Source organism: Vombatus ursinus, unplaced genomic scaffold (genome assembly GCF_900497805.2).
Source record: "Vombatus ursinus unplaced genomic scaffold, bare-nosed wombat genome assembly UNPS02000577.1, whole genome shotgun sequence".
Taxonomy (NCBI): Eukaryota; Metazoa; Chordata; class Mammalia; order Diprotodontia; family Vombatidae; genus Vombatus; species Vombatus ursinus.
Window position 1 is genome coordinate 451392 of NW_020940355.1, and position 26824 is coordinate 478215.

Sequence of the window (26824 nt, forward strand, 5' to 3'; positions counted from 1 at the left end):
AAGAAAGGGAGAATTGGGGAAGGGAAAAACAGGACACAATGAGAAGATAGAAGATCAAGAGCAGTTTGGTTTTTAAGTTTATAGCATTGTAGAAGTAAGGACTTTTGGTAGAGAAAGTTTTTTCAGACTGAGAAAATCTGCTATGAATTTGTACAGCTAGAAAACATTGAATGGCATGATCTCTAAGCCCTGTTCTAGCTTGTAATTCTGTGGTTCTTTGAAATACACTCTCATTTTGTCTCATAAATGACTACTTGTGATTTTGTTTAGCATGAGATAGTTTCTCAGGGACTGATCATTCCTTGGTAGGCCGATACTCTAAAATTCCAGCAACTGGGTTTTGTGATGACCAGCTTCACGGTCCTTAAATCATATTATATTCCATTTAAAGGAGAGAATCATATTTCCAAGGGAGGGATATTTTGCCTGATAGCCTTTATCTATCTTAGCTGTTAAAACATTTAGTTAGCTAATATTTATTATGCAGTGGGAGAATAGTTAAACATTACTGTGCCTATTTAATTAAGACTTGATGCTTTGATTTTACAGCCTATTATATGAATAAACCCTTCAATGTGTTGCTTGATTGCATAGATATTACTGATGTTACAGACATGTCACATTAATGTATCTTTTTATATCTGTTATGCTGGATTAAATTGCTGTATAAAGTTTAATCTACTCCATCAACAAAATTGAGCATTTTAGAAAAAGAATTGATTTTGTACATATCTATAAAATTGCCAAAGGCACGTAACAAATATTATCTTGAAGTCATTTTTTAAATTGAGTATTTTAATGTTCTCAGTGAATAATTTTTCTCTGCCTGAAAGCCACCGTTGTATCCTGGGAAATATTCAGAGTTGCAGATAAAATTATTTAGATTTGCAGCTTCTTGTCATGGGAGGAGAAGTCCTTTTTATTATTATTAATGTGATGGGAATAGTTCTATTACAGAGGGTCCCTGAACAGCATTCCAATAGCAGCCTGTTCATCACATAAATAATTACAATTTGGCTTTTGTAGAAATATGCCTTCTATCACCAATTTTCTCCGCATTCCCTATTTAGAAAAATGCAAGATATAGTGTTCCTCTTGGTTAAAATTTTACCAAGTGTTGACAGAACGTTAGATGATTGTGGGAGCCCTATCCTCTGAGCAAGCTCAGAGGAGGGCTTGAATATGCTCTATAGATTTGATTGGGAAACAGAAGCTCTTTCTTGTAAAAGGCTAAAATCAAACTCCCAGGTACTGGAGATGCAGTCTTTTTTTTTCTTCTAGAAAAGGAATTAATTTCATTCTCCTATTATCCATAGCTATGCCAGGAATGTCTCCCAGGACATAGATATGAGCTGAAATTCTTAATAATTGCCTTTCTCCCTGGACTCCCTTCTATAGTCTGGTCCATTCCTGAGTAGGGCCAGTCTAATCAAAATCAAGAAGCAGCCAGGTATAGTGATGCATACCCATAGTTCTTGCTACTGGACAGGCTAAGGCTGGGGGATTGCTTGAGTTCAGAGGTTCTGAAGGGCTTGAGTTCAATAGGGCTGATGCTGATAGGGTGTCTATGTTAGGTTTGGCATTAGGTCTCCAGGAGTGGAGGACTTTCAGGCTATTTAAGGAGAGGTGAACCATTCCAGAAAGGAAAAAATGGAGCAGTTTAAAGTTTCTATGTCTATCAGTATTGGGATCAGGCCCACAAATGACTGCTGAACTTCTATCCTAGGTGAGATATAGAGATCCAACCTCACCTCAAAACAAAAACAAACAAAAATACCCACAGTAAAAAAAATCATGAAACAGGCAGATTTTTCTTTGGTGTACCCATTTCCTATTTGTGTGCTCTTTGTTTTCTACTTTTGGTACTTTCTACCTTCTCTTTTATACCCATTTCTCTCATAACCTGTGCCTTTGCCTTTCCCCATACCCAGGGAAGGATTATTATCAAGAAAGGATTGAAAACTTATTTATACTATATTATTAATAACTGATAGTGACTCACAGTCCCTTCCAGGAACATCTGAATTTTAATAGTAATCAAAGCATTGAAATAAAGGAATGAAACTCTTAACAGGAAAATAGATTTGTAGGCATTAGTCAGTATGTTGTTGAAGTATATTCCACTCCCAATTTAAATAGTTCAGAGTTACTTATATATAATAATACCATTTTGTCACCTGAAAATTCCTGTCCTTTTCTCCTGTGCTGTGGAAAAAGCAGTCCAGTGCTAGTATACTATAGCAGGACTGGAAGGGACGACCAAAAGAGAAATCTGCCAAGTAGCTTTTCAGGATATTGATCTTCTGAGGAGCTAAAATAACTCTGAGGCAACTTTTCCCCTTCCCATCCATGTCTTCCATTTATATTCTAATTAAAACCAGCAATAAATTTTGCCCTGTGACTTTTAAAAATTCTCAAAATTACATAACTTTCTTGTTCTTTTCCTACATTGAGAATGTATGAGGTTGTTGCATAAGAGTTACAGAGGTTGAGAAGGCATGGATGGGTTATGTGATCTTCCCTGATGGAGAGAGAGTACCTCTATCAGTGACATTATAGGTCTCTTGACATATCTCTGTGACCCCATTTAGAGTTTTCTTGGCAAAGATACTGGAATAGTTTGTCATTTTCTTCTCTAGCTCATTTTACAGATTAGGAAACTGAAGCAAACAAGGTTAAATGACTTGCCCCGGGTCACACAGCCAGGAAGTGTCTAAGGCCAGATTTGAACCCAGGAAAATGAGTCTTTCTGACTCTAGGCTTGGCATTTTATCCACTGGACCATCTAGTTGCCCCTGACTGCCAAAATAGGATGTATTAAAAATGCTTCTGAAAGAAGGTCTCAACTCTTGGAATTATGGTCAATGTTTTCACTTCTACATACCTACTCACTATTTAGACATTCTGGGCAGTGAGTAAGAGACAGACAAAAAACAAAAACAAAAACCATCCTCAGAGGGCACCAACATTGACCTTGTTACCCCACTGGCCCACAAGACAGGATGGGAAGCAATATGAGGAAGAAATGTGTGAGTAACAGGAGCAGTTTCCATTGGGTGGATTATAGTAGTATTCATTAACAGATGTTTAAAAGTCAGGGCTTCAGAATTACTTGTGGAATCCTTATAAATATGAATTTCCTGTAATTCACATTTTACAAGAACTCCTATCAGCTGTCTCACAGCATGAAAAATACCCCCAAACGCATTAGAAAAACCTTCCTGTTTAAAACTAGATTGATCCCGCATACATGGCAAAAGAAGGCTATTACACTGCAGGCAGTAAAAGCCTCATTTCGGAGATATTGAGAAAAAAACTCAAAATAATTCACTTCTTCCCAGGCCATTCGACAACTGTTAGATTTTCCTTCACAAAATAAAATGAAATTTCACCACCTGCTGTTTAAAATCTCCAATTAATTCTATAAAAAAAGTGTCTTCATTTGAAAAGTCAATATGTAAATTTCTCCAAACTGGGAATAGACATTTCCTCAGGTGAACTATAACCTTTTGCTACTTACTGTCAGCAACTGAAGGAGCCTGGCAGACTTCAAGAACAAATCAGAACTGATTTTCATTTAATTGCTTAGGAATGAAACCCCTATCCATTAAATAGATTTAGTTATTTAAGATTATAGATAATTCAAATATCAGTTGTTATGTGCTTTTAATGGAAATGATAAGAAGAGATTAACTATACCCTGTTAACGTGTCATCTGTGAATTAAAGCAAAGGTTTTATTTAAGCAGAAACCAGCAAAAAAGGAGAGGGGAGGGAGGGAGGGAGAAGGAGACAGAGAGACAGAGACAGACAGACAGACAGACAGAAAGAAAGAGACAGGGAAAGAGAAAGAGAGAGACAGAGATAGACAGAGGCAGAAAGATACGCCACACACACACACACGCGCGCACACACATATGGCGGGGGTGGGGGGAGAGGGAGAGAGAGATGGATGGAGAGACAGAGAAGAGAGGAGAGAGAGAGAGAGAGAGAGAGAGAGAGAGAGAGAGAGAGAGAGAGGAAACGTTCTTTTCCTTGAAATTTTGAAAGTGAGGTCACTTTGAGGCAAAACCTGTAGGAATTAGAATCATCCTTGTGGCACAATTTTAAAACCAGCAAGAAAGCATGAGTCTTTTTCCTTTCCTTCAGTTTTTTGTTATCAGGACCCATCATGATTTCTAGGAGCTGAGTACCTGGGGATCTTTGACAGTAAAAGCTTTTTTCCTTGCTACTAGATCAAACCTGAGGATATCTATGTATGAAGAGTTAGTGGAAAGGAGAATATTTAATATATACAATTTAGACATGTGTTGACAGTTAAAGCAGTCAGTCAATTCTTCTTTCTTTCCTGAAAATTTATGAAGGCAAGAAATGAGAAGGACAAAGTTAGAGAGAATAGCTAGTGGATGTTTTAACAGAACCTTGTTTCTCATGTATGAGAGGAAAAGAACAGTGAATATATGGCATTCAAGGTCTAGAAAGTAAGCTTGTAGTGTTTCCCTTTTGCTGAAGTTAAAAGACTGGGGTCTGAATGCTGGTTCAGCCACTTACTATTTACAATTAAATTAATACTTCCACAAGCTATTTGTTAGTGCCCAGATAAAGTCTCACTGCCCTGGACAAGGCTTTCTTTGAAGACAACCTCCCACATATCATCTCTATTTCCTTTTCCGCTTGTTGGGGGCGTCTTAACGGTTCAGTGGATAGAATGCTGGGCCTGGAGTTATGAAGACCTAAATTCAAATCTAGGCACAGACACTTCCTAGCTGTGTGATACTGGGAAAGTCACTTAAGCGTTGTCTGCCTCAGTTTCCTCAACTGTAAAATGGGGGTTGTTGTGAGAATGTGTAAAGTGCTTAGTACAGTGCCTGTACAGGGTAGGTACTTAATAAATGCTTGTTCCCTTTCCAGTACTAACCTATCAGTCTCTATTAGCATTTATAAAACTATACTCTGCTTCTCTAATACACAATGAGTATAATTCAATATTAAAAAAGTCAATATGTATATCTTTACACAGAGATACACATACATATATATTACTGTCTCTTTTGCCTGGGGGGGGGTGTGAATGAGTGCATGTGAGTGTGTGTGATTTGTATAAGTTTCTTTTGGGTAAGAACAGTATTTTCTATGCCTTTTGTACCCCTTACTGCCTTGTATACAATGCTAGGTACGCAGTTGGTGCTCAGTTGCTGATTGACTGATGGAAGAATGATTCAAAAATAAATGGACATTGTGTGGTAGGTGATGGAGAGAGAAAATGGTGCTATGAGGAATGTTAGCCATTAGAACACTTTCTGCAAATGTTTTGTTTGTGCGTATAATGATATGTGGTGATATAGAATGGCTTGCTGCTTTATAGCAAGATGCAGCAAATTTCTTTCTGTGCTCTGGTATTAGTGGGTGGTACTCATGCTCTTAAAGCAAAGACTCCCTTACTGAGGTTTTCATGGTAGATATATTTAAGTTGAATAGGGTAGTTATGCAAAAAAACCCAGCTTGAGTCCCACCAGGGAGCTATATCTTCAAAGCACTTAACTTTTGAATCCTTGATGGAAATAGTCTGCAAACATTTATGGCTGGGCTTATATGATACTAGTGAATGAAAGTGAATCGATATGTGGGTCACAATTATGAACATCAGAATTATGAGATCTAGGGGAAAAAATGATCTGAAGTTAAAAGACTTGGGTCTGAATGCTGGTTCAGCCACTTACTATTTACAATTAAATAATAATAAGAATAGCTAGCATTTATACAGTGCCTGTTATGTGCCAGGTGCTGTGCTAAGCATATTACAAATATAATCTCATTTGATCCTCATAACAACCCTGGGAAGTAGGTATTGTTTTAATCTCAGTTTTACAGTTGAAGAAAGGCAAACAGTTTAAATGACTTGCTCAGGGTCACACAGCTAGTAAGTGTCTGAGGCCACACCCGAATTTAGGTCTTCTTGATCCAAGCCTGGCATTTTGTGCACTTCCTTTCCTAGCTTCTTGTTTTGTTACCAGATACAAGCAAGTCACTTAGTTGCTTTAGTTTTCTTATCTTAAAATAAAGGTACCAGATTATCAGGGATTCTTAACCTGGGGTCTATGAATTTGTTTTTTTAAATATTTTGATAACTATTCCAACATAATTGGTTTTCTTTGTAATTCTATATACTTTATACGTTTAAAAACATTATTCTGGGAAAGGGTCTATAGGACTCACGAGAGTTATCATAAAAGGGATCTATAAACACAAAGAAGGTTAAGTATCCCTGGACTAGATACACAGTGCCTGGTAAATAGTAGGCACTTAATAAATGCTTGTTGATTGACTGATGTCCCTTCCAGGGCTAAATCCTATGATTCTATATATACTTCATGTCTGTGTACATAGCAGTGTATCAATTTAACTTAATTTAGCATCTATTTTGAAGGTGATCCAGACCGTGTGTTCAATATGGTTGACTGATTAAGAGTATGTATGTTAATTTTCAATCACAGTGTCAGTTGTATATTTATGCATGGGAACTGAGTATCCCCAACTAAACTGTAAGCTGCCTAACAGCAGGACCAATCTGTTTATTTATTATGGATCTAAACAGCCCACTCCACCTGTTATGGTTCTTAGAGTGAGTGCTCAATAAATGTTGACCAGCAATTTGGTAACTATTCATCTCTGTACTTTCATTGAATCAATGACGATGTTAGCAGAAAGCATTCTGGGCAGGCTGGGAATAGATTGTTACTCCAGATTTCTTGACTTGAACACAGTGTTGGTAAGAACGCATAAGAGCTGTGGCATAAATAGGGCCCCCCAAGAAGAACTGGTTGGAGGATTTGAGGGGAAATGTGTCTGTAGTGAAGAGGCTGCCGAGTGGGAGGACAGCAGAGTAGTGATGGGCTTAGTATAAAATGAAGCCTATATTGCATGGCGTGCCAGTGACCCTGCTTTGCCGCCCACCATTAGGTCTTAGTGATAAAGTATTTGAAAGTCACTCTCATTACATCCAGACAGGATGGTGGGAGTGTCCCAATTTGGTTCCAAGGCATTATGCTATTAAAGAATGTAAAATGAAACTTTTGCCAATGTCACCACATTTCTACTTCTCCTACTGTTTCAAAATGGTGATAGAAGGGAACGGATTGTATGACTGTCTTCACAAATGATTTTTGTTTTTGAACAAGCCGATAGACTTTATCATGTGTTCTTTTAATTTTGTTTCAGTGCGGAATTTCTATCTTTTGGGTGTGTGTGTAACTTTAAGCCTTATAATTTCTAGTGGCAGTTCTAGTTGCAAATCAATCCATAGGTGGATAGTGATAAATAAAGAATATGGATGGCACAGTCATGTGTAAGACATTTATGGCTTATTTTGGAATGCTCATAAATCTAAGGAAATATGTCAGCTGTGCAAAACATTTACATGAATTGTTTATTGTGGAAATTTCTTTTGCTGCACTCTCTTTGGCCTAATCAGTTATTTATGCATTTATTTATTCAGTTATTTGATTGCTACTGTGTTTCATCTCTGAAAGCTCAAACGTCTCTTCGAAAGTTACTCTAATAGCATAAGCCTGCATGAGGCTTGGGAGAATAAGAAAAATGGGAAAGAGGGAAAAAACCTGATGCACAAAGGATGGGTCTATGTTTATTCTCTCAAATAAGAGGAAATGTGCATAAAGAGATAATTGGGTATATTTTTCTGACACTTAGCATTGCTAATGAATATGTTGTCAAATCATCCAGCGTTCGTCATTGCAGCCATGCCCAACAACCAATCTGATAGTACAGCATTGTTGTTGGAGTGTGGGATTCAGTCATCTAGTTTGAAAATGCCTTGAGTTTGATGTATTTAAATACAGTAGATGCATATTTGAATACAGAACGTATTGTGCTTTGTTTGTGTGCCTTGTTAGAATAATTTCCCAATGTAGCAATCTCTGTCAATGTAGTTTGGGAGGTCCTATGAACCTCCTTTTCATGCCAGAGCATTTTCATAAAATCTTTTTACTTCTTTTCTAAACTGGTAGAGATTTTTCAGGTTTGGTTACAGCCTGAGTATAAAATTAGAGAGTATGTTAAATTTATTTGACCATTTATCTATTTGAATATTGGTAAATTAGTTTGTGTATCATACATATAAACAAAGATCAGTTTTTCCTTAAGAATTTAGCTGTGATTAAACTTTATGTATATGTATATATGCATATATATAGCAACAGAATTTGTGAATTTAAATAGCTAATATGACTCTTTTCATGAGAGTTTTATTAAGTCACTGCTTCCTGTTATAGAATTATTTCAGTTTTTCAGTCTTTTTTTTCACAATAATTTTCTACTGATTTATGAATGCATTCTAATCATCTGTAGGTCAGTTTATCTTTCCTCCTCCCTCCTGTTGCTTCCCCCTATCTTAGCCTTCACTCATTCCATCTTTTGTAGGAAAGAGTAAACATAAAACTGAAGAATAATTAAGGAACACTAGGATGTTTTCTTAAAATCCCAAGATGGTTTGATGCCTTTAAATTAAACCTTCTATTTTTCATTTTGAACTAAGAATAAATTGTTATGAATGTTCCTGTATATTGTATATTAAATGTGTGTTATACTTATATCGCACATTAACATTTTTATTTCCACTGGGGTTTCAGTTACAGTCAGGTTTTTTGGTTCATCGGCCTTGTATGTAGGGCATCCAATAACTATATTTGAAGGTAGGAAAAAATAAAGTTTTATTTCTCTTAGGAAAAATTTTCCTAGTGAAGACTGACTTAGAAGTTTTCCTAGAAGTTTAAAGAGAGATTCCTGAGCTAGCAGTATCTGTTTTGGTTTTTGCTTAAAGGAAAGTTGAAAATGTTCTTTTTCTTAACCATGCCTTTCCTCCATAATTAATTTGAAACAATTAATTTTATTTTATGGCTAAGGTGCCCAGTTGTTTTCAGCTGATTGGTCTATTCTCTTTACCTCTTAATGCTCTTCTGTGTACATGTTACTATTTTGTTTTCAAATTCTCCACTGCTTTTTGACTAGCCATGTCAACTGTCTAATATTTTTCCCTAAGATCATCACTAACCCATATTGAACATGCTTGGTTTCATGTCCAGCCCAGACAGTTAGTAAATATTTATTAAGTGCTTATTATGTGCCAGACACTGTGCTAAACCCTAGAATACGAAGAAAGGTAAAAACCAGTCCCTATCCTTGGAATTTTGAGGTTGGAGAAGACATGGACATATTTTTGGGCAGTAAGGAAGCAGTCAGTAGACAGGGAGAGATTGATAAGTGAGGGAGTAGGGAATATAGAGTGGGCAGTCTGCTGCAGCAGTTGGAATGAAATGGGATCACTTATACATGTAGTGGGGTTGGCCTTGGTAAGGAGAAGAGCCATCTCAGTATATGTGAGATGGGTGAAGGAGATTATAGTAGCAGAAAGCATCAGGATGATAGGAGCTGAAGAGGAGGAAGCTCTTGGCAAATGGTGGTCTAATTTTTTTTCCTTCAGTAAAATATGAGAAGAGTATAGACTGCAAATTCTTGAAGAAAAATTGCATTTCCCTCTTACAACTTCTCTCTCTTTTTTGTTTTCTCATAGTTTAATCTGATTGTTGTACTTCATAGCATTATCCTTGATGGCACAACCATTTATTTTAATTATTGTGATTCTTCTTATAGCATTTAGCATTGGCTGAGAGGTTACTTTGTAATATTGTTTCATCTATCAACTATTGATTGAACATGTCTCGTGTGTATAATGTTGTTATGGACTACACAGTAAGAGGAAAATAACCACAGGGCACGATTTTTTTTTACATATGTACCTTTATGCTGTAGGGAGTAGAGTTCTGGACAGAAAATTACAGTTGAATTAGCTGAATGACTATGAACAAGTCATTTTAACTCTATGAGTGTGAGATGATGAAGGCCTTGACTAAGGTGATGGCAGCACCAGAGGAGAGAAGGAACATATGTGAGAGCTGTTATGAAAGTAAAATCAATAGGTCTCAGCAACAGATTGACTGTAGGGGGCGAGAGAGATACACATGCTTGCTTACACCAAATTCCAGAGCATTTACCTCGACAACACTAATTGTCTAACACAAACTGCTTCCTTTGAACACACTATTATTGCTTTGTGTAAACTCTCCAAGCTTCTATTACTTCCCTTCAACCCTTGCATCCAGTGTCTCCTTTCATTCTCTTTCTCTTTTTCTTTATCCTTTATAATGGGCATTTGTGCATAAGCTGTAGTTATCTAAAATGGTACTTTTTTTTTTCTTATCTTCTTCATGAGCATCACGAAATGACATGACCAGGCAATCAGTGAAACAAAGCTTCTCGTTACCCTTGGTAGCATAATAAGCCAACTTCATCCTTCCTTTATTTACCTCTTTGAGCAGAAACTCTGAGCAACCCTTCCATTTAATGGCAGTTTTTTACATCTTCTAATTTCAATTTTAGTGAAAAGGTCAAGATTGTGTTTCAGCTTATTATTGGACAAAAATCTCCAGTCATATGGGAGTTTGGTCAGTTAAATTAATGTTTATGGATGTGACAAAAATGAAATGATTGCTAATACCCTTAGCCCCCTCTTCTGGTCCTCCACCACAGTCACCACAAAAGTAGAAGAAGTTTCATAGGGTTGGATATCCCAGACATAATATTATTGGCCAGCAACCTTGTAAAACTTTTTAGACTGTATTTATTATCCTAGATCATTCTTGAGCAATCTTCCATGATAAAATATGTGACAGAAACAGCTCATTCTAGAAAAAGGAGGGCTGTGTGTTCCACAGATGGACAGATAGATCTGACTAATACTGAAGTATTGGAGGAAAAAGAGTTGAGTGATGGGGGTTCATGTCTCTATAGGAAGAGGTGCCAAAGTAGCTATTTGTCAACATGCTCTTCATAATGGAGAAGTCTGCTCTCTTCCTACGGCACATATCCAGGATGTGACAGAGACTTCCCCAGACTTGCCAAAGGTGCAGACTAACATGGCAATAAAGAATTGTAAGAGAAGGATTCTAGAAAACAGCGTTAAGGATTGATTGTGAAATCTTTTTTTTTTCTTGTTTTGTTGTTTTTGGAGGTAATCAGGGTTAAGTGACTTGCCCGGGGTCACACAGGTAGTTAAGTGTCTGAGGCCGGATTTGAACTCAGGTCCTCCTGACTTCAGGGCCAGTGTTCTATCCACTGCACCACCTAGTTGCCCTGGGTTATGAAATCTTAAGCAAAAAAACTGAAGACCTTAGGCACTCTGAGGTGTTTTCATCATCTGCAGTGCTCTTGATCCAAGGCTAGGGCTTCAGAAGGAGAAGTTCTATTTGGGAAGTAAACAGTTGGTTAAGAAAATGGCACCAGAGAATGGGATAAGTGTGTATGACATGTTAGTCAATCTATCAGCCAGAAAGCAAGAATATATTCTTTTAAGTACTTATTATATCTAAGTATTTTGCCTAAGCCCTGGGCACACAAAGAAAACCAAAAATATAGTCCCCACCCTTCTGGAATTCATTTTCTAACAAGAGAGATAACATGTAAATAACTGTGTATTATAGATACATATAGTATAACTAGAGGGTACTTTCAGAGGGAAGGCACTGGTAGCCTGTGAAGACTAGGAAAGGCATCCCCAGAAGGTGGGGTTTGTGCTGCATCTTGAAAGAAAGCTAGAAGATAGAGTTAAGGATAGAGAGCATTCCAGGCAAGGGCCATAACCAGTACAAAGGCATGGAGGTGGGAGATGAAGTGTTATGTGTGGAGAATAGTTAAGTAGGCCAGAGTAGCTGGATTGTTGAGTTCATGGAGAAGACTTGAAAGACAGGAAGGGCTTTAAATTCCAAACATGATTCCGTATTTGATTCTGGATTCTTTAGGTATGTTCTAGAGGGATTCTTGTCTAAGTCTGAGCTGAACAAGAAAAGACTTTGAAGTCCCTCCAGACTCTGAGATTCTGTGATTCATATTGGGAATCCAGGCCAAACCACTAATTTCTCTTGTTAACATAGGCAATCATCTTCTTGACTAGAATATCATATAATTGTTATAAAAAATAGAAATTTGAATAAAACTTTCAGTCGTGAGTTTTGCCGATAGTTCTTTTGTACTGCATATGTTAGGTATTCTTCTATTTGGTAGAAGTTGATAGGGGCAAAAGTAAGAGCCAGATGAAGTGCGTGAGGCAGATTTGTGGAAGAAGAGAGCAAGGAATGCTTCATGGAAAAGGTGGAGCTTGACCCTGAATCTAATTTTTAAAAAACAAACTACAATGATTTTGGGGAAAAGGTTTAATTTATTATTCAGTGATACACAAAAACATTTGAATTTGTCAACAAAGCAAAAGAAAAACAGTAGAAACCAAAAAGAACAAGGACAGCAACAACAAAAAGAACCCCTCAACAACTAGATTAAATGATAAAAGAAATGGTTGTAAATGGTGTTACACTGCTTTCAGTTCAACTCAGTGAGTTGCTTCTTAGTGCTTACTACTGATGAGGCCCAGTGCCAGACCATCAGGATTTTTGTTATTTACAGATGGTTAAAAAAAAAAAAATAAAAGCTGTGTCCATTAACTATAACAAGGTATTGCCTATATTCCTTGTATTTAACATAAGTTTCATTTGATGTCTAATGCTGTCTTTATTTACATAATTGCAGCCAGTGTGAGCCTTGTCACATTAATAAATTGGCACATTCAGAATTGAAATCAGGACTGCTTTCTCAGGCTATTTTCATGCCAGCTTCAGAATATCTGGATGGAAAGTGGAAACATTCAGTCAATCAATTAAGTGGAGTAAAATGGCAATACAAAGTAATTTCTTATAATTATGTATGCCAGTATAAAGGTATTTCTGTTGGTTAGCACAGGCAGACTCCCCCTGAACATGATGATTTTTCAATCTTCTCGCATTTTAGCCCATAGCCTCTAGCATTGGCATTGCCAGAGAGGTGGAGTTGCAAACAAACTGTAAAAAGAACCATTAAGAGTAATGAGTGGTATATTCATTATCAATATGTACTTCAACTAGCCTCTGAATGCTTGTAGTTTTAGTGAAAATCTGACTGTGTTGCACATATGAAGAAACACAAAATGGAAAACATTGGGAGAAGACAAACAAATGGACCTGTAGGATGTGAGGCAATTAGTGACATTTTAGTTTTACTTAATAATTAAACTTGTGAAATATTGTTAAGCCCATTTAAAGAAAAGATAAATGAAGTATAATAGTGTGAATATCATAGACATCAGTTCAGAGCCATTCAGGAAGAGTTAATAGTCAATTATCGTTATTAGATTGCAGACAGTCCTTTGGAGCTTCCTTTTTTTTCCATCTGAAGTCTACAGTTAGAATTCCTTTCAATTAATCAAGGAGCATTTCTTCGGTCCCTGAACTGGGCCAAACCCAAGGGATGCAAAGGCACAAACAGAAACTTTTCCTGATACCAAGATTACAGAGGAAATGACCTATACACAGAGAAGTCAACACAGAATATATTCAAAATAAATACCTGGGATTTTTTTTTTCTTTTTGGTTGTGGGCGTGGGGAGGAGGTATGTACCAGCTGTTGTTGTAAGGATTGGGAAAGCCCAAATCAAGAAGATGATACTTGAGCTGGACTTTTAAGGAATCCAGAGAGAAGAAAGTGGCAAGTCACTCCATTATCTTTGCCAGCAAAACCCCAAATGGAGTCAAGAAGAGTTGGACATGACTGAAATGACTGAACAACAACAGAAAGGGATTCTAAGAGGCAGAATTGAGGAATGAATGTGTATTATTAATTTATTTATTTTATTTTTCAACATTCACTTCCACAAGATCTTCTCCCTACCTCTCCCCTCCCCCCACCCCTAGACAACATGCATTCTGAATACCCCTTCCCCTAATCTGCTCTCTCTTCTATCACTCCCCCTTCTCTTATCCCCTTCCCCTTCTATTTTCCTGGAGGGCAGGATAGATTTCTATACCCCATTGACTGTATATCTAATTTCCCAGTTGCACATGAAAACAGTTTTTTAACATTTGTTTTCAAAACTTTGGGTTCCAAATTTTCTACCTTGCTCCCTCCCCACCCACCATCATTGGGAAGGCAAGCACAGATTATACATGTGTAGGTATGCAAAACACTTCCATAGTAGTCATGTTGTGAAAAACTAACTATATTTCCCTTCATCCTATCCCACCCCCTATTTATTTTATTCTCTCTTTTGACCCTGTTCCTTCTCAGAAGTGTTTGCTTCTGATTACCCCCTGCCCCAATCTGCCTTTCTTTCTATCATTCCCCCTCTGTCTTATCCCCTTCCCCCCTATTTTTCTGTAGGGTAAGTTAGATTTCCATGCCCAATTGAGTGTGTATGTTATTCCCTCCTTAAGCCAAATCCTATGAGAATAAGATTCATTCATTCCCTCTCACCTTCCCCCACTTCCCCTCCACTGTAAAAGCTTTTTCTTGTCTCTTTTATGTGAGATAATTTACCCCATTCTACCCTTCCCTTTCTCCTTCTCCCAGTATAATCCTCTCAACCCTTAATTTTGTTCTCCAGATATCACCCCTTCATCTTCAATTCACCCGGTGTCCTCTATCTATCTATTTATCTATATATACATATAATTTTTTCCCCTCCAACTACTCTAACATTGACAAAGGCCTCATCAGTTAGAAATATCATCTTTCCATGTATGAATGTAAACAGTTCAACTTTAGTAAATCCCTTATGATTTCTCTTCCGTGTTTATCTTTTCATGCTTCTCTCGAGTCTCGTATTTGAAAGTCAAAATTTCTATTTAGCTCTGGTCTTTTCTTTTTCTTTTTTTTTTTTTGGTGAGGCAGTTGGGGTTAAGTGACTTGCCCAGAGTCACACAGCTAGTAAGTGTTATGTGTCTGAGGTCAGATTTGAATTCAGGTCCTCCTGACTCCAGGGCCTGTGCTCTATCCACTGCACCACCTAGCTGCCCCTAAGCTCTGCTCTTTTCATCAAGAATGTTTGAAAGTCCTCTATTTCACTGAATGTCCATTTTTTTCCCCTGAAGGATTATACTCAGTTTTGCTGGGTAGGTGATTCTTGGTTGTAATCCTATCTCCTTTGACCTCTGGAATATCATAATCCAAGCCCTGCGGTCCCTTAATGTAGAAAATGCTAAATTTTGTGTTATCCTGATTGTGTTTTGACAATACTTGAGTTGTTTCTTTCTGGCTGCTTGCAATATTTTCTTCTTAACCTGGAAACTCTGGAATTTGGCTATATGATTCCTAGGAGTTTTCCTTTGAGGATCTCTTGCAGGAGGAGATTGGTGGATTCTTTCAATTTCTATTTTACCTTTTGGTTCTAGAATATCAGGACAGTTTTTCTTGATATTTCTTGAAAGATGATGTCTAGGCTCTTTTTTTGATCATGGCTTTCAGATAGTCCAATAATTTTTAAATTCTCTCTCCTGGATCTATTTTCCAGGTCAGTTGTTTTTCCAATGAGATATTTCACATTGTCTTCTACTTTTTCATTCTTTTGGTTTTGTTTTACAATGTCTTGATTTCTCATAAAGTCACTAGCTTACATTTGCTCCATTCTAATTTTTAAGGAAGTATTTTCTTCAGTGAGCTTTTGGACTTCCTTTTCCATTTGGTCAATTCTGCTTTTGAAGGCATTATTCTCCTCATTGGCTTTTTGGACCTCTTTTGCCATTTGGGTTAGTCTATTTTTAAGGTGTTATTTTCTTCAGTTTTTTTGGGGTCACCTTTAACAAGCTGTTGACTTGTTTTTCACGATTTTATTGCATCACTCTCATTTCCCTTCCCAGTTTTCCCTCTACTTCTCTTACTTCTCAAAATCCTTTTTGAACTCTTCCATGGCTTGAGACTGATTCGTGTTTTTCTTGGAGACTTTGGATGTAGGAGCTTTGACTTTGTTGCCTTTTTCAGGTTGTATGTTTTGATCTTTGTCACCAAAAAAAGATTCTATGGTCTGACTTTTTTTGTGCTGTTTGCTCATGTTCCCAGCCAATTACGTGAATTTTAAATTCTTTGTTAAGGTAGGGGTCTGCTTCCAGTGTGGAGAATGTACTGTCCCAAGCTTTGGGGGGGTTTTGTGCAGTTGTTTTCTGAAATACTTCTAGGGACATGTAAATTTTCCTTTTTCCAAGGTGATATGACCAAGGGTGAGGTGTTTACTCTTTTCCTGGCCTATGCTCTGGTCTATGAGTGACCACAAGCGCCCTTTTCTGTTTTGTAACTGTGAGGAGGATTCCGTTTCTACTGCCACTACAAGCTCCACCACGCCAGCGCTCTTTCTAGCCCCAGGATTGCCACCCAGAAATGCAACCCAGATCCAAGCATGGGCAAAGCAAGAGAATCCTGCCTCAGCACCAGCAAAGAGATCCCTGCAATCCCCCTTTGGTCAGCCATTCGATTCTCCCCCAGTCTGTAGACTGAGAGCTCCAGGAGCAGCCACCACCCTGGGGCTTCACTGGCACTGGGGCTGGGACCAACCTCCTCTCTCACTGTGTCCAACAGACTTTTCTTACTGACCTTGTAAGTTGTCTTTGGTGTTTGTGGGTTGAGAAGTCTGGAAACTGCCACAGCTGCCCATGATTCAGTCCCCTGAGACCTGCTCCAGGTTTGCTAAGGCCTGGTCTTTGCCTGTGTGTCCATGGTGAACTGCACTTCTCTCCCAGCCCAGTGCAATAGACCTTTCCAGTGAATCATCCAGGTTGTCTTGGGCTGGAAATTTTTTTCACTCTGTCTTTTTGTGGGTTCTGCTGCTCTAGAATTTGTTTAGAGCCATTTTTTACAGGTATTTGGAGGGATTTGGGGGAGAGCTTAAGCAAATCACTGCTTTTACTCTGCTGTCTTGGCTCTATACTAGGCATGGAGGACAGTCTGTGTAAAAGCACAGGAGGAGGGTTGAGTAGTATTGTCTGTGAGGAACAACTAAGTAAGCTAGTTTATCTAGAACATGAATTGGAGAGGGAAGCAATATATCATTGTGCCTAGATTGACTGGAGTCAAATATTAAAGGTCTTTAAATGAAAGCTTTAAAAGAAAGGTCTTTAAAGGTCTAAAAAGGTCTTTAAAAGAATTTTGTATTTTATCCTGGAGGCAGTAAGGAGTCACTTGAGCTTTTTTTTTTCTTGGAGCATTGTCGTGAGATGATCAAAAGTTTGTGCTTCAGGAATATCAGTTTGGCAGCCATGAGGAGGATGGATTAGAAAGTAGAGAACCTTGAGACAGGGAGAGGTTAGGAGGATATTGTAATAGTCTAGCTAAGAAATGACGAGAACCTGAATTAGGGTAGTTGAATACGAGTTGACGAAAAGAGGGTAGATGTATTGAGAAATGTTGTAGAGGTTGAATTGTTAAGAGTTGGCAACTGATTTTATATGGGTATTGAGAGGGAGGGTGAAGTAGAGGATAAGTCTGAGGTTGTATATCTGGGTGACTGGAAGCATTATATTTAATATAACATGAAAAAAGGGGAATGAGGCAGAAAGAAGCCAAATACATGTAGAGAAAACAAAGTCTTTATAATGTAATTGGAAAATGGTTTTGGAATTATAGTAGAAATTGAGAATTAGATTATTGATGTTTCTGAATTTGTATAATATTTCCATTTGACTATCACAGGACACAATAATTAAACATATGCAGATTAGTTATTAAAAACCCCATTTAATTTTCATCATAGCATTAAATTAATAACATTCATAGGAAACTCCCTGCTGTTTAATAGTTTGCTCTATTCTTTATACGAATAATGTATTTTATTCATTGGGTAGGAGTATTTGCATAAGTTACAGCAGAGATCAGAGCTGACCAATATCCCTTCCGAATGAAGTATTTATTACATGGCAAGTCACCCGTTTCTTTTACTTTGGTACTTGTTAAATTCCACATTAGTTGAGAAGACTGCTTTATAAAAGGTCAGGCCTCCTAGAAATGCTTTCTTTGCTTCTCAGTGAGATGATATGATGACAACAATCTATATCCATGAAGAATGATATTAGGAATTTAATATATTTTCAAATAAGGATGTGTAGATCACATTAACATTAAGCTAATAAAAATCATTTTTATATCAACTTCATACCAATTTTAATTCTGTCTGGTGATAGAAGTGACACATAGAATGACTGCAATTGAACAAGATGATTTGCCTTGCATATGGTCCTTCCATAACTCTGTAGTCTACAATATCTTTTCTTCTTGGAAAATTATCTTGTATACTGCAAGGCATAAACTCCTTGGGTGTCTCCATTTTTCTCAATAATCTATTAGGCTTAATGAGCTACATTTAAAAATATTTTCTTTTTTAATTTAATTTGGCATTTTTATGAGGTGTAGCCTCAGTAGTAAATCACATTAAAAATGTTTATTGTCACATTAACTTTCTTGCTTACATATACAGATCATGGTTAATAAATGCCTTAGATTTCCATAAAGTATTCAGGACAGATCATCATAACAGTGAGTTTTTTTTGTCTCCACTGTTAAGCTTCAGTCAATTTCAGATGTGAGACACATTAAAATATTGTATGTATATTGTCATTTTACTTCAAATAATTTTATTATTTTTCTGATAAAATGGTTTTATGAAAGATATTAATTTCTGAGCCTAAATATTTAAATTTTGATTTTATCAATAACTTGAATACATCTTTTATTGATAAATATTTTCTCATTTGTCTGAATGCACAAAAGAATGTTAGTACCAGTGAAATGAAATACTGATGTATTAAGAACAGAAAATGCATTCATTTTAGCTCTTCTAGTTGCAGAGTGGTTAAAATACACATATTTTGATTTCATTTCCCTGTAGGGGAAATGGATCCACATTTATTATGAACTAGGTACAATGATATGTTCATGTTGTGAATTTCCTTCCTCTACAGCACTGCTTTCATCAAAGTAATAAAATTGATGTGAAGATAGTGAACAATAATCAAAGGTGTTTTTACTTTGCCTAGGGTATTTGATATTTTCTGTCTATTACACATTGAGAAACCAATTGATGATCCATAGGAAAAATAAAAGATAAGAACTAAATTTGTGTAGTTTGTATATAATTTACTAAATTCAGGGTTTAAAAGGTATGATTATCCTCTCTCTCTGTGTCTCACCCTCTCTTTCTCTCTTTTCATTTTGTTACTTGCTATTTAATAATCATATTCAATTGAATAATTGTAGTGTTTTACAAGAGGAGCCAGGAATCAGCTACCTTTCAACAAATTTCTAATCAGAGTGCAATGGAAAGAGAACTAGCTCAGGATTCAGAGAACTTGGATTCCAAACACGTCTCCCATACTTATTACTTATATTATTTTGAAAAAAATCACAACTCTTCTGGGCTTTAGTTTCCTCATTTGTAAAATGAGAGGGTTGGACTTATAGTTTCTGAGGTCCTTCCAAGCACCCAGTAGATGCTCTTATGGCATATGAATGTCATGGGACCATGGCCAACTTTTGCTTCTTCATTGATAACCTGGTTGTTGCAGGAGGAGAGAGTCACCCGTTTGGCTATGTCTGTCAGTGCTAAATGCTCTGATGGGGGAGATCCACTTAGCAATGGAACTGAGGTGAAGTAGAACTTACTCAGTCCCTTGGAATCTTATAGAAAAATGTCATATGAATCTCATTAGTTGTTCATAGTCCCTTTTACACATTGAGCTGCTTTAGCTTGCTGAGGTTATTTAGTATATTATAATTGAATTTGGTGGGCTACGTGGAGATATGCTGGAGCCAGCTTGTTAAATTTTTACTGTGAGCATTTATTTACACCTCAGAAATCAATAAATACTACAAATCAGGGTTTGATTGTTTTGTTGATTGTGTAGACTTTAAAAAGTAAGGGAGAAAATGTTAATAATGGAGGTTAAACTTAAAAGTGCATAATGCTTTGTGGAGAGCTGATTATTAAACGTTGTCCAGCACAGCTCTGGGTGTAATGTGATGTCTAGCAGGAGCCAAGGATCTGAAGAACATGGTCTTTTCAGCTGATCCTCCTCTCCTTTTGTTATGTATATTACATACCTTGGTTAGAGTCTGGGATTTTGGTCACTGATTAAGACAGGATTATCTTCTGGAGAGTATAGACAGTCCTTAGATGAATAAACATTAATTAATAAACAAATGTTGATTACGTACCAGTGCTACTATTTGTAAAGTGCACTGAGGTCCCTGATTTCTGTATCTTCTTATACCTCTGACTTCATTATTACACACAGTATTTGTTATTATGAGAAAAATTTACCATTTATTAGACAAGTTTAAAATAGCTTTAATGGTAGAATGAAATGACATACTTTCCAAATGTTGGTATGAATATAGCCATTGGTGAAAATTTTATCATTCAAGCCAGTGCTCTAAATTTTTAGTGTTTTGGTTTTGACTATTTCTCTAAAACAATTTCATTTACTTTTGTATGGTGGCATTCAAAGAAGTAGGACAAATTCCTTTCTATTGTGTTAAGCATTTTTAGGTAAATCACTGGTGTGGATAAAATTATTATTCTCTTTGTTTTATATCTCAATTTATTTTTGAAGGTTCACAGGACACTTTACATGGACTTAGAGTAGTTTGTGGGATGTATATATATATATATATGTATATACACATATATATGTATATATGTGTGTGTGTATGTGTGTATAAAATCTTAGGGTTGTATAACAAATATAACTTCTATTGAGTATACCATTCCTTTGATATTTAACATATAATAGTTTTATTGTTACTTATCTGTTTAGGTCAGCATCTTCAACAAATACTTATTGTATTAGGCTCTTAGCCTATAAATGAGTAGATGGTATGGTCTTCACATTTAAGGAGTTTATGATCTACTGAGATAAACAGGACATATCTTGCACCAAAGAAGGCCTCCAAAAAGGTTGTGACCAAGGTGCCAAGAAAGATGGCAAGAAGCACAAGCGTAACCTCGAAGAGAGTTACTCCATTTATGTGGATAGGTTGCAGCAATTCCATTTCGATGAGGGAATCTCATCCAAGGTGATGGACATCATGAACTCATTCATCAAGGACAGCTTTGAGTGCATCTTGGCATTGAGGTGTCTGACCAGGTGCATTAGACCAAGCACTCCACTATCATGTCCTGCGAGATCCAGACAGCCATGTGGCTGCTGCTGCTCAGGGAGCTGGACAAGAACACCATGTTCTAGGGCACCAAGGCCATCACCAAGTACACTAACTCCAAGCAGATTTAGCAGTGGAGACCTTAAAACTACAACCCCAATAGCACAATGCTGCTTATTTGGAATATTGTGGAATACTACATCCAGAGGGAAGTAGGGGAGGTAGTGAATGATGGACATGAGTAAGCTAGAACCTGTTGCTAATAAAGAATTATACTTGAGAAGTAGTGTAAATCATAAAGGGTATCAAATAAACATATGACCAGAGAAGAAGGTAGACCAGGCATGTAGTAAGACCAAGGAATGGCAGATGAATAACTTGAGCGTTCCAATGGATCTACTTAATGTGTAGATACTTAGAGAACCTTCCCCTGGCCCTTCCCAAGCCATATTAGGTAGAACCCTGTGGAACATGGACATGAATAAGAGTCAGATTATGCTGTTAGAAAAAATACCTGCATCCAGCAATGTATGTAGTATGCTTCTTGTCTTACTAATTAGATTGTAAACTTTTTGAAATTTAAGGTCCTTAAGTAGATCATACTTGATACTTGTATCCGTGACATTTAGCAGAATGCCTCGTATGTAGTAGGCACCTAATAGAGTTAATAATAAAAATCGTCTTGTTAATTAAAAGAAAATCCATTTGATCTCTCCATCTTAATGGGCTCCATCATCCCTAAACATTTCTTTTATTTTTTAAAAAAAATTTTGGACTAGTCCTATGATCTTATTGGTGAAGGGAAGGCCTGGTGAGGAAACTTCCTCTATCAATAGAGTACAGCGTCTGCCCTGTAATTTCTATCCTTAGAGGTTTGATTGGGGCACTGAGAGGTTAAATTACTTCCCAAAGGTTACAGTAGCCACTCTATGGGAGAGATGGTACTTGAAGTAGGTGTTCCAGACGTGAAGGCTCGCTGAAGTCCACTATTCCTGTGCTGTATTATATTCATTTATTGTGTCTCCAGAAGGACTTCACCTATCATCATCATTCTGTGATGCCTCCTTCAGCATTTAGGTGGGTGGGAAAAGTAGCAAGGAAGGTAAAGCTGCTACAGAAATTCTTAATATGTTCAAAACTAAAATATTAATTATTGTAGGTTGTTTGCTTCTCTGAATGCCATTCTGAGTCTTCTGATATCACAGGTAACTTGATATTTCTATGTTAGTGATACTTACCAGATTTCTTCTTTAAAACAGACTAATTTTTAAAAACATCTCTTTTCTTATCGTCTCTTACAAGTTGGTCTCTCCTCTGCAATCTGTTTGGATCTTTACTTTCCTTGGTTATATTTCCATATTGTCTTATGATTTTTCTGTTCCTTAGCCACTGTATGCCTGTTCTTATTTTGTATTTATTTCAAAGGCTTATAGGAGATGACTTGTATATCTTGTTCATGGATGGACATTAATTTTTATCAAACATATTGCACTTCTTTTTATCTTCTTTGGGTTAGCTACACAAACTTGTTGACTTAGCTTTCACCTGTGGTAAACTTGTTGTAGAAATAGTTAAACCAATATTTATTTCATATAAAACTTGAATAACTTCATTTCCTTAGTTTCTTCTAGTTTTTCTGGTATATATTTTTAAGAAGTAAATGCTATGTCCTAGGATAAAGAAATAAAAATGAATCATAACATCACATGACACAAAAAATGGAATAGTGGATTAGGACAATGATTCACCTAGTCCAGTAATATGAATGATTGATCTTCTAGGTCATTAAAAAATTTTCAAAGCACTTTATAGACATTGTCATGAGAGGAACTATGATGCAGTGGGAAGGAAGACCTTGATTCATAACCCAGCCTTAGTTCAAATCCTAGGCCTGACATTTGCTACCTGTGTAACCCTAAGCAAAGCACTTAACCTCTCTGGGCCTCAGTTTCCTCATCTGTAAAATGAAGGAGTTAGATCCATGGCATTCCAGCTCTAAATCTATGATCATAAATATGATCATGTCATATTGTGCAACAACCCTGTGAGGTATTATTATTCCTACTTTAGAGGTGAGGATACTGAAACTTAGAGGAGTTTGACTTACTCATAATCACGCAGCTAGTTGGTGCTGGAGGCAGGATTTGAACCCATGTCTTATTCTCAGCCCAGCAACTGATACATCATGCCAGGCTGCCTTTTTGACATTAATACTAAGGCACATTTTTGAGGAAGAGTACTATTGCTTTCAGAAGATTAGGACCATAACCAGTTATAACTTTATCTAAGCATTTCTTGAACTTAATTGTGTTTTCACTCTGTATCCATTTCTTAAGATAGTAAATTCATGTGTTTTTTACTTGCTGTGCAAAATAATGGTTCCTTCTGATGATTTGAAAATGACCCTATTTAGACTTCAAAGGGGCAGCCTCTTATGTTCCAGAGTTTGGTGATGGAAGAAGTCCACATTCACTCAGCCTTCTACTTTCTGATTGACTAAATTATAATCTGCCTTGATAGAGAATTCAAACACTTTTGAGTTGCACTTTCCTCTTACTAAATTCAGTTAACAAGAACTTTATACATTCTACACGTCTGTATGAGAGTAATACTATGCCCTCTGTTTTGTTTTTACTAAAAAAAAAATCTTTCTGCTTATACCCAGCAGTTTGCTGGTATTTTTGATTGCAGCTGCATATTGGATTGAAGTCCTCAGTGTATTAACAGTATTATGATATGAAGGATCCAGGAATAAATTTTCATATGCACAGCATCATTCATATCCATAGTAGAATACAGGCTGCTTTTGATTTGGAAGCTTAGAGTAGTTGGTGGAGATCAAAGTAGAAGAGAATTTTTTTTAAAAGCACAGAATATTTAATTTTGTGTAATAAATTATGTATCTATGTAATATACATACAAAGACTACACAGTCTAAGAAAAGCTTAATATAAAAATGTCTTTGTGTTAACTAAACACATAGCAATTAATAGTAGGGAGAGAAAGCTGAGAAGCATGCTGGGTGGCAGGAACAACCGTCATCCTGGGATTACAAATTTGCATAGAAAATCCTCAAAGCAGGTAATTCTAGGTGGATAATAGAGAATTCAACTCCATTTAATGAGCGCTTATTAATGCTCATTTATCAATTTCCTACTCTGTACAAAACACCAGAGAAGACACACGACAAATGAGATACAATATTGAAGTTTGCAGCCCTCAGGGAACTTAAAGTCTAGTAAATAGGGATATATCAAATACATACAGGTCATTATAGTACAAAGCAGATTATGATACTTGTCCAGGAAAGGTACAGAAAAGGGCTCTCTGAATTCTAGATATCAATTTTGACTGATTGAGTAGTAGAAGAATCCATAGAATCATGGGATCATAGATTTAGATCTGGAAAAGAGACCTGAGAGGTCATCTCATCCATCCCACTCATTTTACAGATATGGAAGCCTAGACTCAGAGAGGATATATGACTTCACCAAAGTCACATGGGTGACAAGTAATATAGCCAAGTCCTTTGAACCCCAGTGCCAGTGCTGTTTCCACTGTTTCAAGGAAGAAATGGGGTTTAAGGTGGAAAGGAGGAGATAGGGATTCCAGGTGAATTACATGTTTTTGAAAAGACATGGGAAGGGGCAGCTAGGTGGCGCAGTGGATAGAGCACCGGCCCTGAAGTCAGGAGGACCTGAGTTCAAATCCGGCCTCAGACCAAACACTTGACAGGTACTAGCTGTGTGACCTTGGGCAAGTCACTTAACCCCGATTGCCTCACAAAAAAAAAAAGAAAAGACATGGAAAAATTAGAGAGAGTCTAGTGAAGAATAGTAAACAATAATTGATTAAAAGATGAAAAATACATATGATGGGACTAATAAAGAGCTGGAAATGGCTTTTAAACACCATGGACAATAGAAACATGGAAAAGGTTGACTACATGCTGTTCTAAGTATATGAAGGATTAGGAAGATCAAAACCATGGAAATGGGTTTAAATTGCAGCAAGAGATAGTTAAGCTGCATGAAAGAAAACATTTCTTGACTGATAGTGAATCAACACTATGATTTACTGCTGAAGGGGATCACATATTGAAGAACGGTTTAAATGTTTACCCATTTGGAAGATGGGAGCTGGACTAAGTAACAGATTTGTGATTCTCTGATTACGTAGCCTAGAGAAGAGAAAGCTGAAGGGGAGAATTAAAGAATATTTTCAGGTATTGCAAGCTCATGAATCATTTTTTTTTTTTTTTGCTTAGAAAAATAGAGCAAGGTGAATGAAATCAATCTATTTTCCTTGCAGTGAAGTCAATTAAGCACTAGTATGTATTACTGGAGATTGTGAAACGCATAGGGAGGTCTGTAAAATACAGGCTTGATTATGACTTATGTGGGGTGTGAAAGGCATTATGAGTCTGTAACCTGTAGGGCATATTGGCTTCAAATCAAAAGGATTAAGTTGTCTTGTATGGATTGAATAATGCCAATTTTAATATTAAGTATTCCTTTTCTCTTTGGAAATTAGGATTTCTAATCACAAATATGGTTGAAATGAAAGATTTTTTTTGCCACCCCCCACCCCTTTTCCTACCAGGCATCATTTCCATTTCATGGATGGGAGAGAAGTGTAAGGTGGTATTAAATCAGAACAAAAGGGGATGGTGAGTCAAGAGCTTTTTTGGGTGAACTAGAGTCTCCAGTATCTCTATATTGTGAAAATGTACACATTCGATAGAAAGCAAAACAACATCAACAGTAATCCTCTTGGTTGAATGGAATAGAAATGCCTCGTGAGAACACATCACACCCTACCCCGCCCCTAAATAGGATTTTGACTGTAGTTTCAGGAAGAAGCCACATGATGTCAGAATTGGACTTTCCGTTCCCCTTCTAATCGATTTTTCTTTGTAGATGAAGGCATTTTCAAAGCCGGAGCAGAGAGATCTGAAATGGAGGGGGCAGCAGAAGTACAGGAAGATGAAGACACTCAAGTTGAGGTTCCAGTCGATCAGGTAATCTCCATGACTTTCAAGAAGAGCTAGAAATCCCCTTGCTGATGTTTCTTTTTCCTTTTAGCTATGCTGTTTGCCTCATGCTCTACTGAGGCAAATATCAGTTAACTCAGATTATGTATGGCTATAGGCTTTTTTTTTTAAGCCCCAACTCTGACTGAAACACCTTCTCATATTTTCCTTGTGTTTTTCTTCAAGTATTAACCATTAGTCTATTGTGATACTTTTCTGGAAAACATTAATTGGCATGGCCAAATTTGTGTAGCAATGAAGACAAGGACCAGGTGATTACTAGGAGTAGAGAGGTAACGTGTTATGGAATGAAAGGAGCTGAAGAAAGTATTAAGATTTGATGTAGTTTATTTGGGAAATTATTACTTTTCCTTCAGAGTAAAAAAAAAAAGCAAATATTTATATCAGCATGTTACTTTCTCTTCATTATCGAAAAAGCTTTGGGCTAGTGTGCCTTTTTTCCTCCCAAGAATTCCTGATTTCATATTCTCTTATAGGCATGTCTGTTATTTTCCTTCAGCTTTTGAAAGTTCAAAGAAAGTAATTGTAAGGTATAGAAATTTTGAAAAGTGATCTAGGTTAATTTTTTTCTTAAAAAAAGTCAAATAGCATTCCCAAACATCCTCTGTCTAGGGATGAAAATGGGTTGGAATATTATTATGTTCTTGAAACTGTAAAACTGGGCAGATATAGGGAAAAGGGGGTGGGAACTGACTTCTTT

General features: G+C 36.8%; 1 protein-coding gene and 1 pseudogene across 3 annotated transcripts in view; both read left to right on the plus strand.

Annotated features, from left to right (window-relative positions):
• Positions 1-26824, plus strand: part of DCDC2 (doublecortin domain containing 2) — a 203116-nt gene that overhangs the window by 144610 nt on the left and 31682 nt on the right. For all 3 annotated transcript variants that reach the window (XM_027861839.1, XM_027861928.1, XM_027862020.1), the window contains exon 9: positions 25991-26091. In XM_027861839.1, the coding sequence (XP_027717640.1) occupies positions 25991-26091 (101 nt within the window). The remainder of the gene's footprint in view (positions 1-25990; positions 26092-26824) is intronic.
• On the plus strand, positions 19435-21202 carry LOC114028549 (annotated as a pseudogene).